Below are 18,728 nucleotides of genomic sequence, written 5' to 3' on the forward strand. Positions count from 1 at the left end.
ATGAAATTTTGGAAACTGAAGATTTAATCAAGCAAAAACATTACACAAAGATGCTGCCAACCCTCTCAGAATTAACATGACTTTAGCCTTTGTAATCTGTTTTATAGGAAAAATTTACCTAACTTCTATGTACTTTAAATTAACCCTGTGTGTTGACAATTACTCGAAACACTGATCTCAGGCAGACAATACTTTGGAATAAAGCTGTCAAGATGATAATGCTTGCTACAACAAGCACAAAAATTTAAGATAGAAAAATGAGAATTGCTGCCATGTAGCTTCTTTGTAAAGCTTAAAAAGAGGCTGGATTCATCCTCAAGTGATCCATTTACTCACTGCTCAGAAGCATTTAAGGAAGATCTAGACTTTATGGAGGGGAAAAAGCAGGAAAAGTAAAAAAGCAAGAGAAGGAAACAGAGCAGTGTTCCCTTTCACGCAGGCTATAAAAACCCCACAACTCTAATTTCTGAGAGCAACCTAAGACCTCCAAGTTGAACATTCTCCTAACACTTGGACTATTTTTTCGTGCCTGTAACTTACTCAGGTAAATTTTCTTCTAAAAGTGCAAAACTGCTAAGTAAATTGATTGGAAATATGCACAACACAAAAATGGTTTTATACTACATGGAAAGTATTATTTTAATTCCCTACACACATACACAATTTCACACATAAAAAATTAGCACTTGTGTCTTTGACAATGATCACAGAATTTCAGGTCATGAAAGAGATAAATGTTTTTAAATTTGTTTGTTTTGAAGTTCAGAGTAAGACACAGTGCTCAAACTCATTAAAATAAGTGAGCTTTACCAGCAGTGCTTTATACCAGCAACTCCATATTGCAAGCAGAAATACAAGTCTCACAATAGCTATTTCAGAAGCAATGAATTTCTTTTCATAAAAGTCAAATTTGAAAATGGTGGGAGATAAAAACCAGACCAATTTACAACACTTGATGTTGTCGACACACAGTTGGCACCAACAAGCCCAAGCACTTTCGAGGTTGGCAGGCAGAGGTAGCGGTGAGACAGGGCAGGGGCAGGACGGGGCGGGGCAGGACGGGGCAGGGCAGCGCGGGGCGGGGCAGGGCGGGGCGGGGATGGGGCAAGGGCAGGGCAGCACGAGGCGGGGCAGCGTGGGGCGGGGCAGCGCGGGGCAGGGCAGCGTGGGGCGGGGCAGCGCAGGGCAAGGGCAGCACGGGGCGGGGCAGCACGGGGCGGGGCAGCACGGGGCGGGGCAGCACGGGGCGGGGCAGCACGGGGCGGGGATGGGGCAAGGGCAGGGCAGGACGGGGCGGGGCAGGACGGGGCAGGGCAGCGCGGGGCGGGGCAGGGCGGGGCGGGGATGGGGCAAGGGCAGGGCAGCACGGGGCGGGGCAGCGTGGGGCGGGGCAGCGCGGGGCGGGGCAGCGTGGGGCGGGGCAGCACGGGGCGGGGCAGCACGGGGCGGGGCAGCACGGGGCGGGGCAGCACGGGGCGGGGATGGGGCAAGGGCAGGGCAGGACGGGGCGGGGCAGCGCGGGGCGGGGCAGCTCGATGCCTCCACCGCGCTCACCAGGGACAACGGAACAGGTGTGCTCAAACAACTGTCAGCCTCTGCAATCCAGCAAGGGCTCACAGCACTAGTGCAGAAACAAACAAGAAGGAATTAAGGTTTTGAATGATAATGGAAGAGATTTGCACTTACTTTAGCTATTTTCACAAAATGGCTCAGTATTTCTGCCCTTATTTTTAAGGTCTGTGCTGTTAATATTTCTCGTACAACCCAAAAGCTGACCTATAAAGTAAACACATACAACTTTAATTTATTACAAAAAAAATGGACTTTATTAGCCTATTAGAAGAAATATTTGCAAACTCACATAATGCTCCAGGAGGAAAACAGTATAAGGAAACAAACTATTTCTGACCCCATGTATTCTCATCTGTATCACTGCAATTGCCCTGAAGCGTTACCACCAAAATAGGTACACAAGTGAGACAACACAAAGAAAACTGAATGAGCAAGTGAAACCCAGGAAAAAAAAAAGGAACAAAATTGCTAATGCTGCACCACAGCAAAACAAATTAGGAACTAATAATTAGGAACAAATGGTCTAGAGGAACAACATGAAAATGTGGACAAAACAATTGAAAACAGGCTGTCATTTAAAAATCTTAATCCTTATTTGGAAAAATAGGTTTTAATTCACATGAGTAGTTCTGTTTAACTTTATACTCCAAGACAACTGTCAAACAGTACCTGTTCACGACAGTAATCAAATTATATACCTGGTTAAACCTCCTAGTAAAGGCAACAATATTTGGAGCGAGGGTGTGTTTGTCTTTCTTATTCCATCCACAGCTGGCTAGTTCCTAGGAAACACATTAAAAATTGCCTTAAAAACAGAAATGAGTTCTCCTTAACACTAGTTCTAAATCACTCTTCTGTTTTCAGAACCACAAGTCTCAGTTTCAATCAAAATGTTGTTCAACTTTCCAAATGTACACTACTAATTTTAGACACCTTCATATGAAAAGGCAGAGTCAGCCAAAGAGAATTCTGCCTCTGAAAAGCACTTTGTAATGCTGATAAATGGAGCACACTGGAGATCTGTACAGCCTGTGCGAGCAGCAGGGAAAGCACCTCCAGCTCTGAACAGAATCTGAGTCCTCATCTCCAGCACTTTAACTTCTACTGACAAAAATGCCAATTTGCATGTCAGGACACCGATTTTCCACATGAATAGTCCATGTCTTATGACACTAGAAATCATGTTTATGTGGGAAAAAAAAATGTCACTCTACTGGGGGCAGCAAAATTCCCCTTTGTCAGAAAAGTGAAAGAGGTCAGCAGTCCAAGGATATTAGGCAGTTGTAAGAGGGCTAGTGAGTAACAATGGAAAATCCTGTGTATGACAAAAGCATCTGACTAGGTTTAAAATTCAGAATGAACAGGAAGGTTGATAAATGTGAGTGATTTAAAACGCCCCTGCTGATTATTTTAATATGGCTACTATATATTGTGTTCTACAATTACACTTCATCTCTCTCTTTTTTGGTATGGAAGGATGCTGGCAGTCTGCTCAATGTTCACAGTCACAGAAAATATTCTCATCAAGTGTGCAAACCCTGAAATTAGTGGAGATTGCAATTTCAGGACTTGGAAAAAATCTAAATAAAGTTATACAGAAATCTAAAATGTAAGCATAATTATTTCTGCTGGAGAACAAAGACTTGTTAACTAGATATCCTCTTTCTAAACTCTGCAAAGTAAAACGTAGATGCCTTTTTCAGTAATAGCTGAAAAGCAGGAAAAAGCCTCAGCAAATACCACGTTTAAAGGATGTTTGTGTGTGTGAGATAAGATTTAGCAACCAAAACTCTAAAATCTTAGGTATTTCAATCCATGCATAAGGCCATGTTAAAAGAGTAAAACTTCACATTTCAACCAGAAAATGTTAACTTTCTTAGTCTAATAATTTACCTAACAGCAAGGGGCAGGTTCATAACAAATACACTGACTATTTCTTGCCTTTAAACCTAGTCCTACAGCTGGCAGATTTTCAGGATAGAAACAATTGTTCATTTTTTGGCAAACAAACTACATTAACAATTCCAATAAAATGAAAATCAGAAAGCACAATTAATAACTAATAGTGCATGGTAACTGCTACATAGTCAAAGACCTATATCCTAGCATAAGCTGAAAATACAACAATTTTCCCTCTGATCACTCCTCAGTGAATGACAACTATCTGCCAGAGCAGCACTTCAGGAAATTTCATCTCCAAAACACAAAATGAAGCAAGAACAAAGGAAAAGAAGAACAGGAAATCAATTGTCTTGGGATATTTTTTGCTATAAAATTCTATACAGGTTTCATAGTAACTAAAGTAAATGTAAAATTCACTTTTAAAATCAACATCTATAGTTTTGTATTTATTTTTTATTACATTCATCTCAGAGTATAACACTACCAAGGTAATTGGACTAAAAAACCTTCTCTGTTTTGTTCTGATATTTGTCTAAACAAAACTTCCTCATGGAAAAGTATCTATGTAAAAATTTGTACAGACTGAAAAAATTTTAATAGCAGATTTTTCTATGAGTATTGCTACTTTCTTATTGCATTACCCATTTGCCATTTTTTTTCCCCACAGGAAAGAAAAGTCTCCCCAACTGCCTGGAGCAGATAGGTAATTTCAAAAGCATGAAAGTGTTTACAATACTATAAAATTGTCTTGGTGTTATTGAGGGGGAAAAAAAAATTATCTGACAGGAAGGACAGACAACCAGTAATACAGGAAAAAAATCAAAAATTTGTCTCTCAAAATAGAAGTCTACTAATCTCTCTGAACTATTGTAATAAATGATGACTTGTTTTGTTAGTGAGCAAATTAGCTGGTTAGAGCTACCACTAAAAACCTTCTGAACTTAACTGTCCCTACTGATGTCACCAGAAATTCAGTTCTGCTGACATTATGAGGGGACAGAGGCTGCCCTTTATAGAACCATGACATTCCAACCGTGGGACAAGAAGATAATAACTCACAGTGGATATAAGTATATGTTCTTATATTAAAACACCTGAAGCAGGAGTCATGTGATCCTTGTACCTTTTGCAGTAAATAAATTTATCACACTTTTACACAAGTTTGTAATATTCTGACAACTACTTTTATTCTTCTTTTCTTAAGTTCTTATTACTGATTTTCAAATGTCTGTGTTAACTGATTGCTTTTCCTCCAAAGGCCTCAAGTTCCTTTCTATGTCTTTCTTAAAAGGTTAAAATCTTAAAAGACAGGACACTAACTTTTAAGGGTTTGGGCTGATTTATTCCCAGCATTTATTATTTTGAATCTTAAAAGCAATAATACAAATTAAAAAGCTTATCAATCTTATGCAGCCTAAAACTGAGATTATGGCCAGAGGCACGAGTCTGAAATCTGATATGAACTGAAAAATGGTAGCAGAAGGGAGAATAGAGAATTTTCACACTTGATAAATTTATCCTGAAGAAACACTCCACTCAAAGCAAGACAAGACTTCTGGAAAAGCACAGTCATCTCCTTTGGCAAGAGATGACAAATCCAAGTAACCCATGCCGGATTACAGACTCACAATGCTAACAGGCAATATGCCTAGAAAAGTATTAGTGTGGTACAAGAAGGTGACCATTTTTCAACAAAAGACCATTACTGGAATAGTCACATTTCCCCAGGCACTGAATTCCAAATGTAAACTGATGGTTTAAGAAAACCTACCTCAGGCTGTATAGCTTTAAAGACTGGCACATCCATCAACGTTATCTGGCTCTGCAACGAAGACAGAATGTTACATCATGTAATATGAAGAGCTAACAATGACGTATTTCCATCTGCCCTTCAGTAACTACAAACCACACATATCCCTCACCAACCAGAACAAACCTATACTAGGGTCTCCTAAAAGACTTCAAAAAATACAAATGAATTGATACAGTACAACAAATACGCCGTGTCAGGTCAGTAGTAAATTATTAAATCCCAAGACAGGCTTATTTTATTGAAGTTGATAAAGTAAGAAATTTGTTTTCAAGAACACTGTAAGCTTATTTAAAACAGTTTATTTTAAAGAAAAAAGATTTCATGCACTTTTTAGTACTCTGCAAGCCTTGAATATTATATAAGCTTAAATGCAAAAATAACATTTCTACTTACAGCAAACTCTTCAGGAGTTACTTTCAAGACATCAAATACAACTGCATCATAGCTTTTATTGGCATAATCTGAACTTCGCCCTTCCAGAGAATCTGAGCTGCTACTACCCTACAAAGAAAAAATAGTAGGCTTATCTGCAAAATGATGAATTAAATCTCAAAATCAGGAAATAAATGTGTAAAAATACTAAGTAATGACAAGAAAATGTGTAAACTTCAAGAAGTTTCAGACACCAAATTATCAAATTTAATTTCGCGGCATTCACAAGTGCTCCAAATTTCCTTCTGCAAAAACTACAGTAAGAAAATTTTAGCTCTATGAAATTTTCAGCTTTAGCAAGCCATTTTTAAAATCACAGACTAAATGAAAGAGCTGTCACACAAAAGGAAATGTGTTGAGATTTTGAAGGATAGGATTCTAAAAATTAAATGCACAAAGTAAAGACTGGGTAGATCCAAATCAGCCTGCTCTATCCACAACATTATAACAAAGGGAAAATTGATACATTCTGAAATTTAACCTGCAGATTATGGATTAGGAAAGCCTGATATTTGTACTGGTCAAGCCTGAAAAGAGAATAAAAGGGGAAACAGTAGAAAGGCACACAGTTAATTTGTATCAGGAAAGTGCCAAGTCACATTCAGAAAGAGGAGCACTGAGGGCAGTGAGTAAAGGATCAAGATTAAAACAGTCTTGTTGGACTTCCAGAAGATTTTTGATGTTGTTCCTCACTCCAAAGACATTAAGCCCCAGCACAGAAACTGTCCTTGCAATGATAAATTATTAGTTACAAGGCAGTTGTTACAAGCACTGAAAATGTGAATTTGAAGAGAATTACATATAAAAAATGATGTTCATTATATATTCAACAACCTGGTAAATCCTGTAGCCTTAACTGAAAACTATGGATCTTCATTTATTTAATTTGGCAAAACAGAAAACCTGGCAATGAAAAACCAACAAGGGTCATCACAAGATTTGATTAAGTTTGGAAAAGCAAAAGAGAAAATATGCAACAGATTATTAATATGCTGATTATTAATAAATAATACTAATAAATGCAGTTTATTAATAAATTCCATTATGCATCCAGTTTCAAAATAAATATGCAATATTACTGCATCCCAAAGCTGAAAAAGAGTTTCTCCAATCCCACATTTAAAATGTATGCTTTACAGCACAAGCTTTACTGTAGCTGATTAATAATATTTCATCATAATATTAGATGAAAGCAAAAACCTAGAAAAACTCTAACAGCTAATTGCCAAGCAGTGTTCTGCTGACAAGCAGGCTGTTAGCTGGGCACAGCAGCTCAACACAGAACCAGGTAGTCTTGGAAGGAGCACAGAATAGCTGCCTGGCCTCCAAAGGATGCAAGCAATAAAATGAACAAAATCTTCAAGCACTTTCTGACTAGTAGACTAGTAAACTAAAAAGAAGGAAAAAAAAAAAAAAAAAAGAAAAAGAAAAAATGCAGCTGGACATTTCTGGTTTCTATTTCTGCTGAATCCATTCTGATGGTATATAACATTGCTCTGAACTCACTAATAATAGACAGTTGCTCTGACTTAGTGTAGCAGGTCAAAAATGCTATATAAAACCAAACAAAATTAGCAATCAACAACAATAAAAAATGTGGTTGTGAACATCAAGAACCAAGGAGTGTTCTACAATTTCTCTCTTGCCATGTTAGTTCTTCTTCTTACAAATGGTGTGGTATTTGACTAGTAGTGGAAAGGGAGTCTGCGAAAGTTGAATGAAGCCAAAATTTCCATTTTGATATTAACAGAAGCTAATAAAACCCAAGGAACTGTACCTCTGGAGTGGCAGAGGTGACCATCACACTGGCCATGAGCTCATTCCTTTTATACATGCTCCTCACAAGATGCAGGATGTTTCACCTCAGCCAGCACTTGTTGAAAACAGAAAACAGAAACTCCTGCAAAGCAAATTATTTGTGGAATAAATGAAATTTATTAAAAAACCAAAATGCACACAGAAAATAACCCAGCAATACAAGATATTTCATTTTTCTTCCTTGGACCAAAGGACCTAAGAAACAAGATTATCTTAGGAGAGAGATGCTCTTTTCTTTTCCAGCTACCAACTGTGAAGGAGTACAATTGAATATTGCTGAAGTCATGCCAATTCCTTACCCTTGCCTCCACTCAAGAAATTCAGGAGAAGGAAGCGTACTATTTGTCAATTATATTGAATTAGGTTTTATGTCAAGCACCTCCTAGGCAAGGCAAAGTCTCAGCAACTGCAAGTTACCACAAACTGCTTACAGAGCCAGCCAGTCAGCTCAAGCTCTGACTCTCCTGAAGTGAGAAAGAGCATGGATGTGTCACTGCTCCCCACAGCACACCTGGATGGCCCCATGGCAGCACTGCACCAATCCCTGTGCATGGACTCTGGCAGCAAAATCATGTGTGCAAGGGATACTGCCACACCTCCCCCTGCATCCTGGCATTGCTTCCCACAACACAGATCACACCAACAGAAAAATTCTGAAAAACCAAACAGCTAAGAATAAAAATAACCTCTTATTTTACTCCCCTTAGAAAGATGAGGCATCCACTTCTCATTCCTTCAGAAAGAAACAATTCTCCCCAAGATCTTGCACAAAACAACACTAATTTGGCTTCAAATGATGCCAAAATCTGCTTATTGAGGCAAGATTCAATTTATCTTTTCTCCTTGTAAAGTTAACTCATTTTGAGCACTAACAGGCTGCTGAGTATTTCTAGGTCTGGAGTTGCCCTTCTTAATAGTCCTTACAAGTAAGTAGAAAGTAATTCTGCAGAAGTGATTTTTTTTAACATGTGGCATTTACATTAAGGCCATGAAAATATTCTTGTGTCCTCCATCCCTGCCTTTCTGCATAGGTTCTCCAGGGCATGAGGAATCAATAATGCTGTGAAAGGGGAAAAAAATCCCAAATGTGAACTTGTATCGCACCAAAGTTCTGGTTTACACCAAATTTCAAAGTTCATTATGTCAAAGTGAGACAAAAATGCTTTAATACCTAAACCCAAAAGCACTCATATACTTTTGCCTTTCAACATTCAGCATATATATAAATCTTACAAGGCTAGAAACTTTCATTCTAGACAGGATCGAAATAGATTCCCCTTGCCTTACCCCGTCCTCCCAAAACATTACAAATATAACGCAAGCATTAAAAATGCCCTGCTTCTTAATATGTGCAAAGATTTCTCCAAGATTATCTCTGAAAAAATACTTCTCTATACACCCACTTGTTTTGCTACCTTCATGAAAATCACAGGAAGCAGTTTACCTTTAAAGTCAAGTCCATTCAATCATTTGAAGTGTTTCCTGACCTGCAAAAAGCATCACTCTGCACACAAAGTAACACAGGAGCTAATGCTAAGCCCACAGTATGAAGAGGCTGTCAGACAACAGAGAAAGATATGAAAAATTATACTCCCCTGCACTTGTCATATTTCATAGGAACAAGATTAAAAAGAAACTTCTGAAAGTCTAAAAATTATCAAAGGCCCAAAATGTTGGCAATAAAAGGTAAAAAGTCACTAAAATGACACACAACTTACTTTCATAGCTTTTGATTCTTCCAATTTCTTTCAGCTTGCTCAGGATAATCATTAAAATGATTAATTACACAAACAGTGCTAAAAATCAAAACTAAGAAAACACCTTATCTGTTTACACAGAAGGTTCACAGGCACACTGCAGCAGACTTCCTTCACAGGCTGCCAGAAGTAGAGTGGATAAATCAGGATGCAAACATACATACCACCAGAGGTTGTCTGTTCTTCTTCGCCAACTTGACAAACCCATTTAGATATGTAGTGCTCTCTGAAGCAAAGAACAACTGGAAAAAAACCCCAAAAATGCCACCATCAAAACCAAGCACAGATGTAAACCTCAGAGCCATTATTTTACCAGCATTTGTCAAATCTTATTAACTATGCCACAGAAGCAACATTCTCTGAAAGTAAAATCCAAATTTGATACTGCTGTTAGTTATATGCACACAATGCAGTCAAAGTGCCTGTAAGTTCAGTCTCAGTACTAGTTACCCAAGTCTCAAGAAACTCTTAAGCACAGAAAACCACTTCTGGCCAACAAAGTCCCTATGCTCTAATTTCTGAATGTTAGCACAGCAATCTGAGGAAGTTACTGACTGTTAGCATTGCTTTCAGCAAATACAAAAATAACCATGTCAGCAACTACTGATAACCCTTGCTCTCATTGATTTTTTTCATTGAAGGTGAAAACACTGAGCAATATATGCTTGTTACCAGCCCTAACTGAGCCATTCCCGACTCCACAAGTCAACTGGCTTGGCTGATTCCAAAAGACATTTACTTACCCTTTTCATTAGTCGATCATGGTTTTCCCAATACCACTGAATCATGAACTGAGAGCTGCAACACGATTATAAAAAAATATACTTCAACGTTCAAGCAAAAGATAAATGTTCTTTCTTAAGCTTAAATTAGCTGGACCAACTGGTTCAGTGAAAATCATTAAAGTGCACTAAGGTCCTACCTGGGCACTGATAAACTTGGTTAGAACCAACTGAAGCAACCAGTAGCATTTGGAGTTTTTTTTTAAATAAATTTAGAACAGATTAGTTCCAGTTGGAAGCAGCATCCAATTAATATCTAATCTCACTGCCCAACCACTTCAGGGATGACCAAAAGTTAAAGGAATTGTCTATTAAGGGCATTGTTCAAAGCCTTTTAAACACTGACAGGCATGGGCACCAACCACCCCTGTAGGCAGCCTGTTCCAGTATTTGACCACCCTCTCAACTCAAGAAATGCTTACTTGATGTTCAGTCTGAACCTCCCCTGCTGCAGCTTGGAACCATTCCCATATGTCCTGCTCCTGAATTCTGGGCAGGAGAGATCACAGAGAGCAATGAGGCTGCTCTCAGCCTCCTTTTCTCCCAACTAGATAATCACAAAGCCTCAGCTGCTTCTCAGAGGATATGCCTTCCAGAATCTGGTATCACACATCAGAATGTTTAACTGACATTGATCAAGATAAGGGAATGAAGAATACCTAAAAAGTCTTGCTTTTTACCTTCAGCAAGACCAACAACATACTACTCCACTCCAGTGGCAACACCCAGCCTAAAGACACATTTACAACACACCATATAAAGCTCATATTCAGTTCTGAACTGCTTTTCATCATTGCATTGATTTTTCTTTTCTTCGTTCCTAAACTATTCTTCCAGATGTTCACCACTAGAACCTTCCTTTCCTTGAACCATGACCAAAGTCATACTCAGATGCTGTGGGCATAGAAATACAAATCTAAGTATGTCAGCACATGGAAGAAAAGGGTCCTCGTAAGAAAACACAATGAAACAGTAACAGGGTTATATTTTTGCCCCTGGCTTGCAGTCAGTGATGTGAAACTTGTATCACCATCTTAGGTCGTGTACAGCTACAGCCCTCTTAAGGTTGGGGAGAAGTCCCATCTTTTTGTTCTATTGGTAATAAAGGCAAAAAAAATACCATCACAGTATCTGAATCGATGCACTTACTGCTTATTCTCCATACCTACATGTTTACATACCTTTTCTCCCCCCCTCACTAGGTTTCTTCTAGGTCAGTATCATAACTTTAATTAAAATAAACAAACAAAAAAGTAAATTCAAAAGGATTTCACAATCTTTTTGAGCTTGAACAATTTAGAAACTGTTTGTCATTGCAGTGACAGAGCATACAGTCCTGGAAGGACTTGTAGAGGAGAATTTATTTTCATCTTTCAAAGGAGCAGCTGCTGAATGCTATGTGGATACTTGCTAACCTAGAAAAACACAAACCTCAAAAGCACTGAGGAACACTGAGGCAAGACCATTTAATTTCTGACAGCATCCTTTCCCAAAAGTACAAACACCACGCATCTTCATTTGTTCCCCACCCAGTAAGCATCACCTCTCAAACCCCAGTTCTCATCCCCTCACATATGTGTCCTGCAAAGGGGAGGGGAAAAGGATCATATCTCCTAGCATAATCATACAAATTACCAATATGGACTCCACCTTTTCCAGCAAACAACTATCTGTATGCACCTCAGAGCCCTTTTATGACAGACTTCATGTACAAACACAGATATGAGATTGGACAGTTGAGCTCTGTTAATAGTCATATTGCTTTATATGAAAAATCTCTTCATTTCAAAAAGTACCTCTGAAGTAATTAAACATTAGACCTTGGTGGACATTTTGTACAATATGAAAAACTGTAGAGTATTTGAAAGCCTGGATTTAAATAATAATTGTCTAGGAAGAGTTTATCAAGAACAAAGCAATTAGGCTACAGAAGATTAGCCATAGAAATGTGATGGCTTTTTAAAGATCTTCCAAAGCAAACACTTTTGTATTTTCAGTATCCATTTCACCAGGAAGCCCCTAATACATTTCACTGTGCTTTAGGCAACAGTACCACCTATAGATAAAATACACTATGAACAACTCAGCAGTTTTATGCTCATCCTTTTCTGAGAATCTTCCTACTATACAGTTAATGATGAATAATGTAACAAAAATAAAATGGGACTGTGGATTAATTCAGCTGACCATAAATTGAAATCACTCAAGTAAATAACTATTCCTCAATAACATGCACTGCCTCTGAGTAAACAGGCTGAAAAAAACTGAATCTTGCATCATATCCCAATAACTGCCAATGGATCAAATCTAATTCAGGAATAAATAAGCACATTCAAAGTTGACTTCTCTTTCTAAATTTCTCTCAACTCTCCTGCTTCCCCCCTTCCAGTGCACGTACTCAAGTGAGTTTCACTGTGAACAGGGAAACAGCTGCTGTGATGATTTTAAGAAACAACTTCAAGTTTAAGAAACAAATCCAAGTCCTAAACTCTTGAGTTCTATGAATACACAAGTGATTTGAATTATATCTACCAGTAGATTAAAAACAACACCTAATGCATTGATGACACGCTTTACTTGACTAGCCACATATTACACTAGACTGCCACTGGTCCCTTTGCTGTCACTAAGCTACCCTACAACAATTACAATTCCAGCTTTTCAAAGTAAGTGTCATAGAGCTACCTGAATACAAAGACATCTGTAGCAGTCACTACACCAAAAAGGCAAGCTAACATTCTACAAGTTGAATAAAAATAAGGTTGTCTTATTTTTCAAAATTATAATGAATGCAAAGTCTCCGTTTTCTAGTTTAAGAGCTGTACACAAAATTTCATAACAAAATTATTTCAAATCTCACAGATCCTCAGTTGCTAAAACCATGACAGACTAGGAAGCTGACAATACTGGTTTGAATGTCCAACGCTCTTCTTCTGACTATGCCCCACATCTTTACTATATCCACTGATTACTGTGCTCACTCTAATGACCATCGATGATATTTACAAATCTATTCTTAAGTGTTTTCTTCTCTCCATTCTTCTATTTGCACCATTACTTCATTATGATCAAAATTATTTGCATAAGCCAAAGAAATAAAGTTATTTACATTCTACTATGTAAAGATAGCAGCAAGATCTCCATCTAGCTCCTTAAACAAATTAAGACAAGAAATACAGTACGGGTTTCTAATAATTAGAAATCATATGAAGGACTTTGCATAGACTCAAATTTTATCAGTCTCTGGAAATCTTTACATCAAGGTTCCATATCAAGACAGAGCTGCAGTGCTCTCTCCTGCAGAAGTCCTCCTTCAAAAGTCATTACCCTTCAAGCAAGTCTGCAAACTTGAATAACTTAGAAGACCAAGATAAATGTTTAGGGCAGTTATACTTGAAGGGAGTCTTCATGAAACAGCTACAGGAAAAGAAACATATATCTGTAAATTATAGTAGAACACTACTACAACTCTACTTCTCTAACCAGGAGAGAACTGACAGACACTCCTGTCATCTCTGGTTATCAAATGCAAGTGTAAATATGAAATATCTGCAAGTTTAAATAAAATTGCATACTCACGGAGGAATAAGGCAACTGTGCTCTCAACCCATCTTGCTGCACACCTCGTTAGTCCATTGCTGGGTCTAGCTCTGGCTTTTCAGCAGTTTGATCTCTTGTTTAAAAGCATACCATTCCTGTAAATATCAAGAAACAGGTGATATTTATTTTACAACTCAATTCTTCTTAAACTGAGCACTCCTCACCTGAAACATGCACTCTGGTATTTTTGTTCTTATCTCTCCCTCACAACTTTCATTGTTAGCTCCCCATTCCAGTTTCGTTGGTATGTGACAAATTCTCAAACACAAAATAACTACATATACATCACAGAGGGAAGAGCAATGGATTACACATTTCGTAGCTAAATATACTCCAAATGTGTGCTTGCAACTCTCCCTGACCCTGTCAATCAACACAAGGTCCATGCCAAGATGAACCGTGTATTGGTTTCACTTCTGTCAAGGTGCTTTATGAACTGTAAATGCTACTCCATCCTCACACCATTTAGGCTTAACTAAACAAAGCAAAATGGACAGAACCCCAAATACAGTAACTCTTTTATCTCTGTATCACAAAATAAAACCATAGTTCTTCCACCAAACATGATTAGCAACAAACCTGAGAAAAATACTGCTCAGGTAACTCATTTTGGTAATATTTATATTAGGTATAGCTCTTCCCTTTTCTCCTCTTTTGTCTTATAGCAACTTTCATAAAACCTAATGTTTAATAAAATTATGCATCAAATGAGAAGGAAATAATCAAAAGACAGCTTATTTCCTATAGATTGACATGAAGATCCCATTAAAGCCCATGTTGCTTTGACAAAGGTAAAAATCACTGCAGATCAATTGGTGTTAGTTACAACTGTGCCTCTACTACAGTCTCTATTTTCCTTCTATCATTAGGGAACCTCTACTTCCAAAAAGTCTATGTTCTAGACTATAACTACATGCAGTTCATACTGGCATCAAAGCAAGCTGGAAAAGCAGTTTTCTTTTGACACACCCAAAACTCATCCAGTAGGCAGTCCTTGCATGAGCAAATGACCCTAGTCCATAGAAGAATCAAAATAAGTTAAAAATGGGTTAGCATCCACTTAAGTATTTCAATCAAATTACAGACACGATGTCTGTTGTCTTACCCTGCACCACGTGGCATTTTAGTAAATGGTAAACCCTGTAATTACTACATGCCTGAACTTCTAGATGTCTTCCCTCCATTAAAATAAAACAAATAAACAGAAAACCAAATAAACACTTTCCTTTGAAAGTGTTTTGTAGTTATTCTTCTTCAACTTGGTGCTACATCATCCAGGATGGGAAACATACAAAAAAAAAAAAAAAAAAACAAGTGTGCGCAGTTCTGCCCTTTACAGCAGCTTCTTGTTCTTGACAGACATGAAGAACATCTACTAGCTATGGAATGAATGGTCAACAAGGAAAAAATTACCTATGAAATCTGGACATAAAAGACAGATTGCAACATTCATAGATAAGGTTTCTGAGGCAAGTAATATCCTTCTCTATTTCAGAGACACCAATGCATTTCAATTTTTTTCAGTAATTAGTATGACAAGAATACATAAGCTCCATTTTGTTGGGTTCAGAACAACAGACCACAGACAAAAGGCACAATATAATTCTGTACCCAAAAATTTCAACATCCATTCCTTCTTCCTACTACATGCAAAAGAAGGCTGACATACAGGCTGACATAAACCTGCAGAAGCTAGACCAAAAACTATCTGAAGTGAATCGAAAACAGATCGCAGTCAAGGCTCTTAACAAGATCCCACGGCTTCATCCACAGGATATGCCAATGTAATTTCAAATTTATTCCTAAAGACACGGCAGGACGTGGCCAACCCTGGGTGCTTTCCACCCGCTCCCGCTACCCCCCGCACCCGCAGCGAGGCTGCTCCCGCCCGCCCGGCGCAGCGGGCCGGCCGCGGAGCGCCCCGCGGGCGGGCCCGGGACACGGCCCGGCGGGAGGGCCGGGCGCGGGGCGCTCCGCGGGGCCGCGGGCCGCTCGGGCCGCCGAGCGCGGCGCCACGGCCCCTCCCGCGCACCTGCCGCGCCCGCGCCGGAGGCGGCCGGGCCCGCCAGCGCGGGCGACGATGCGGAGCGCCCCGCGCTGCCCTCGGGGGGCCGCGAGCCCCCGGCCTCCGGCCAGCGGCGCCTCCGGAGGGTGGGCGCCCGTCCGGGCCCGTCGCCGCAGAGCTCCGCCCGCAACGCACGCCCGAAGCGGAGACGGCAGATGGAAGAGCGGCTGCGGCGGCCGGTCCCACGTCTCGTGCCGGGCGCGGGGGGCCCGTCCGCGGCTCACCTGCTCGGGGCTCGGTGCCCCCCAGCAACGCCCACGAGCCCTCTCGGTGCGAGGGAGGCGCCCTCAGCGCCGCCGAGGACGAGGCCCGGCCCGGCTGGGAGCGCGGGGCGGCGCGCGGGCGCGCGGACTGACGCGCGCGCCGGCCAACCGCCTCCCCCCCGGGAGCGCGCACCAATGGGCGTGGGCGGGGCGGGAGCGCGCGAGCGCAGGTGCTGCTGCGCTGTCCTTGGCCGCGCCCGCTCCGTCCTCGCCCCCTGGCGGTCGCAGCGCGGCTGCGCAAGCGGCTCCGTGAGGGCGGCGGGAGCGCGGGATCCGAGCCGGGCGGGCCGGGGGTCCGGGCCGGGGCAAGCCGGGGACCCGGGCCGGGGCAAACCGGGGGATCCGGGCAGAGCTTCCAAACAGCCCCGGAGTCCCTGCCGGCCGCGGCCCGGCCCCCATCAGAGGGTTCTGGCCCCGAGCAGCCGGCCCGCCCGCTCCCGGAACACAGTCCCTGAGGTGCCGTTCGTTCGCCTGCCCTCGCTGCAGCAAGGACTGTGCCTCCTTCCCGGTGCACCGACGAACCTCTCGGAATCTCCCGACTAAAACTGCAGTCAGGTACGGGTCCGGGTGATTATGCTGCAGGGCAGTGACCGTGTGTGTTCTTCCAAGGCAGTCAAACAGCTCTGTGGGCTTCTTGGTATCTGAAAGTGCTACTTGAAGCTACGAGGCAGAAGGATGGTGCACCTTTCTGTGACAGCTTCTCTAAAAGCAGCGTTCAGGCCGTGTGTGTAGGCACCACTACAGGAACACTGGCTCTGTGGGAGCTGTATGCAGGATTCCACCCAGCCCATCAGGCTGGCCTGCAGGTTTGCATGTTAGAGAACTGCTGAGGGCATGCAGAGGAAATTTTGAGATGCTGCATGATACCCAGAACATATTTAGAAGGTGTCTTTCCAATCACCTGCTTACTAAATGTTTCCAGTGCCTATCAAACTCAGAGCAGTTTAAACATATTCAGACATCACAACTAAATGTGTATGAGTGTACTTTTCAAAGCAGAAAAAATCAATTTGAGTATAAACTATAAAAATAACTTTTAACATAGATTTGAGATCTGCTTACAAGTCCTGATGCTCACACCACCAATAACTATGTCAAAACCAAAGGCACTATACAGAAGGTATTTTCCCTACATTACCCTCCCCCTCAGAGAAGCTAAAGAAAATTAAGTTCATATGAATCTCCAATCATTTAAAATAGACTGTTCCAATTTGAGTTTATCCTATTGGGTGTACTGCCAAACAACACACTTTCCTCTAATACTTATAGCATCAGCTCCCACTAGAGGAAAAGTACAGAATTCACTGGCAAAATGTTTTCTGCTCTGTCCTGTATCACTGTGCCAGGACATTAAAACAGCTGTTCATGGGCAACAGTCTGTGAAAAATATATCTTGATTACTGGTATTTCTACAGGAATTTGGAAAAGAACTATCTGAAAACTAGTTAACTTCTTATTTGAATGACTATGAGATTGTGTCAGAGTTACCAAACTGATGATTAAAGTACTGTAAAATGGTGGTGTTCACTGCCTCATGCAGCACAGCAGGACAGCCTCTGAAATCCTGGGTATAAACACTGCTCTGCTAACAGTGCAATCACCCAGCACCTGCTCCTCTTGAAGGTGTCATAATGACGACTGGAGACTTTTTTTTGTTCCTATTTTAGGCTTCTGCTATGTACAGTGCCTTAAATGACTCCTATATAACATATTTTTAAAAATCAGCCAGCGCCCTCTGGTGGAAAAGAATGCATACACAAGCAATGTTACTTAAGACAATGTCATTAGCCATAATTTCCCTTAATTTTAATGAATTTTTTCTATCTATAATTCAACTGACTTTTGACTTAATATTCAATTTAAACTTTTCCAAACCATGCACAATACAAATGTACTACACTATTTCATATAGTTGATGAAATGCAGCATCCATGGGATTGGGCTTCATTTCTCTGCATGATTATTGCTGGAAGAGTATAAATTCCGTATGTCATGGTTATTGGCCATTTTACCTTCCCCTCAGTCTGTTCTCAAGAAGCTTGTGTTATGAGAAGTTAAGCAATGGGGCCTGTCTGCACAAAAGATCAGGTGAACAGAACTGCTTCTTTTTAACCTAAGCCAATTTTTTTCCCTTAGGTATCTTTAATAAAACCTTTTCACAAAATCCTTGTTTTCTATTTTGTGTTTTGCTGAAAGTGGTGTTTCATAGAACTTTTTAAACAAGTATCCAATCTCTAGGTCTGTTTTTCAGCATGTGATATCTGAATTCAGACGTGGCAGCTAGGATGAGAAAAATTCAGATATTTCAGAACATTCATAGAATCAGAATGATTTGGGTTGGAATAATTTAAAAGCTTATGTCATTCTACCTCCCTGCAATTGGCAGAGACACTTTCCACTGGACCAGGCTGCTCCAAGCCTGATCCAACCTGGCCTTGGACACTTCCAGGGATGGGGCAGCCACAGCTTCTCTGGGCACCCTGTGCAGGGCCCCCTTCCCCTACCCCACCCTACCTGGAACAATTCCTCCCCAGTATCCCATCCATCCCTGCCCTCTGGCAGCAGGAGGCCATTCCCCCTTGTCACTGCACTCCAGGCTCTGGTTCCCAGTCCCTCTCCAGCTCTCCTGGAGCCCTTTTAGGCCTGGAAGGGGCTCTGAGCTCTCCCTGGAGCCTTCTCCAGGTGAGCACCTCCATCTTTCTCTGCCTATCTTCACAGCAGAGA

General features: G+C 40.9%; 1 protein-coding gene across 22 annotated transcripts in view; it reads right to left on the reverse strand.

Annotated features, from left to right (window-relative positions):
* Positions 1–16,107, reverse strand: part of RALGPS1 (Ral GEF with PH domain and SH3 binding motif 1) — an 89,973-nt gene extending 73,866 nt beyond the window's left edge. For 13 of the 22 annotated variants that reach the window (XR_013776599.1, XR_013776600.1, XM_079324369.1 and 10 more), the window contains exons 1-7: positions 15,966–16,107; positions 13,656–13,771; positions 7,497–7,619; positions 5,681–5,788; positions 5,246–5,296; positions 2,271–2,354; positions 1,687–1,776 (exon numbers count right to left, since the gene is read on the reverse strand). Coding sequence is in view for 20 of the 22 variants with exons in the window: in XM_079324369.1 (XP_079180495.1) it covers positions 1,687–1,776; positions 2,271–2,354; positions 5,246–5,296; positions 5,681–5,788; positions 7,497–7,553 (390 nt within the window). In the remaining 2 variants the exon portion in view is untranslated. The other 9 variants (XM_079324372.1, XM_079324366.1, XM_079324373.1 and 6 more) reach the window with 8 other exon arrangements.
* Between the last annotated feature and the right edge of the window lie 2,621 nt (positions 16,108–18,728).

Source organism: Erithacus rubecula, assembly GCF_903797595.1.
Source record: "Erithacus rubecula genome assembly, chromosome: 21".
Taxonomy (NCBI): domain Eukaryota; kingdom Metazoa; phylum Chordata; class Aves; order Passeriformes; family Muscicapidae; genus Erithacus; species Erithacus rubecula.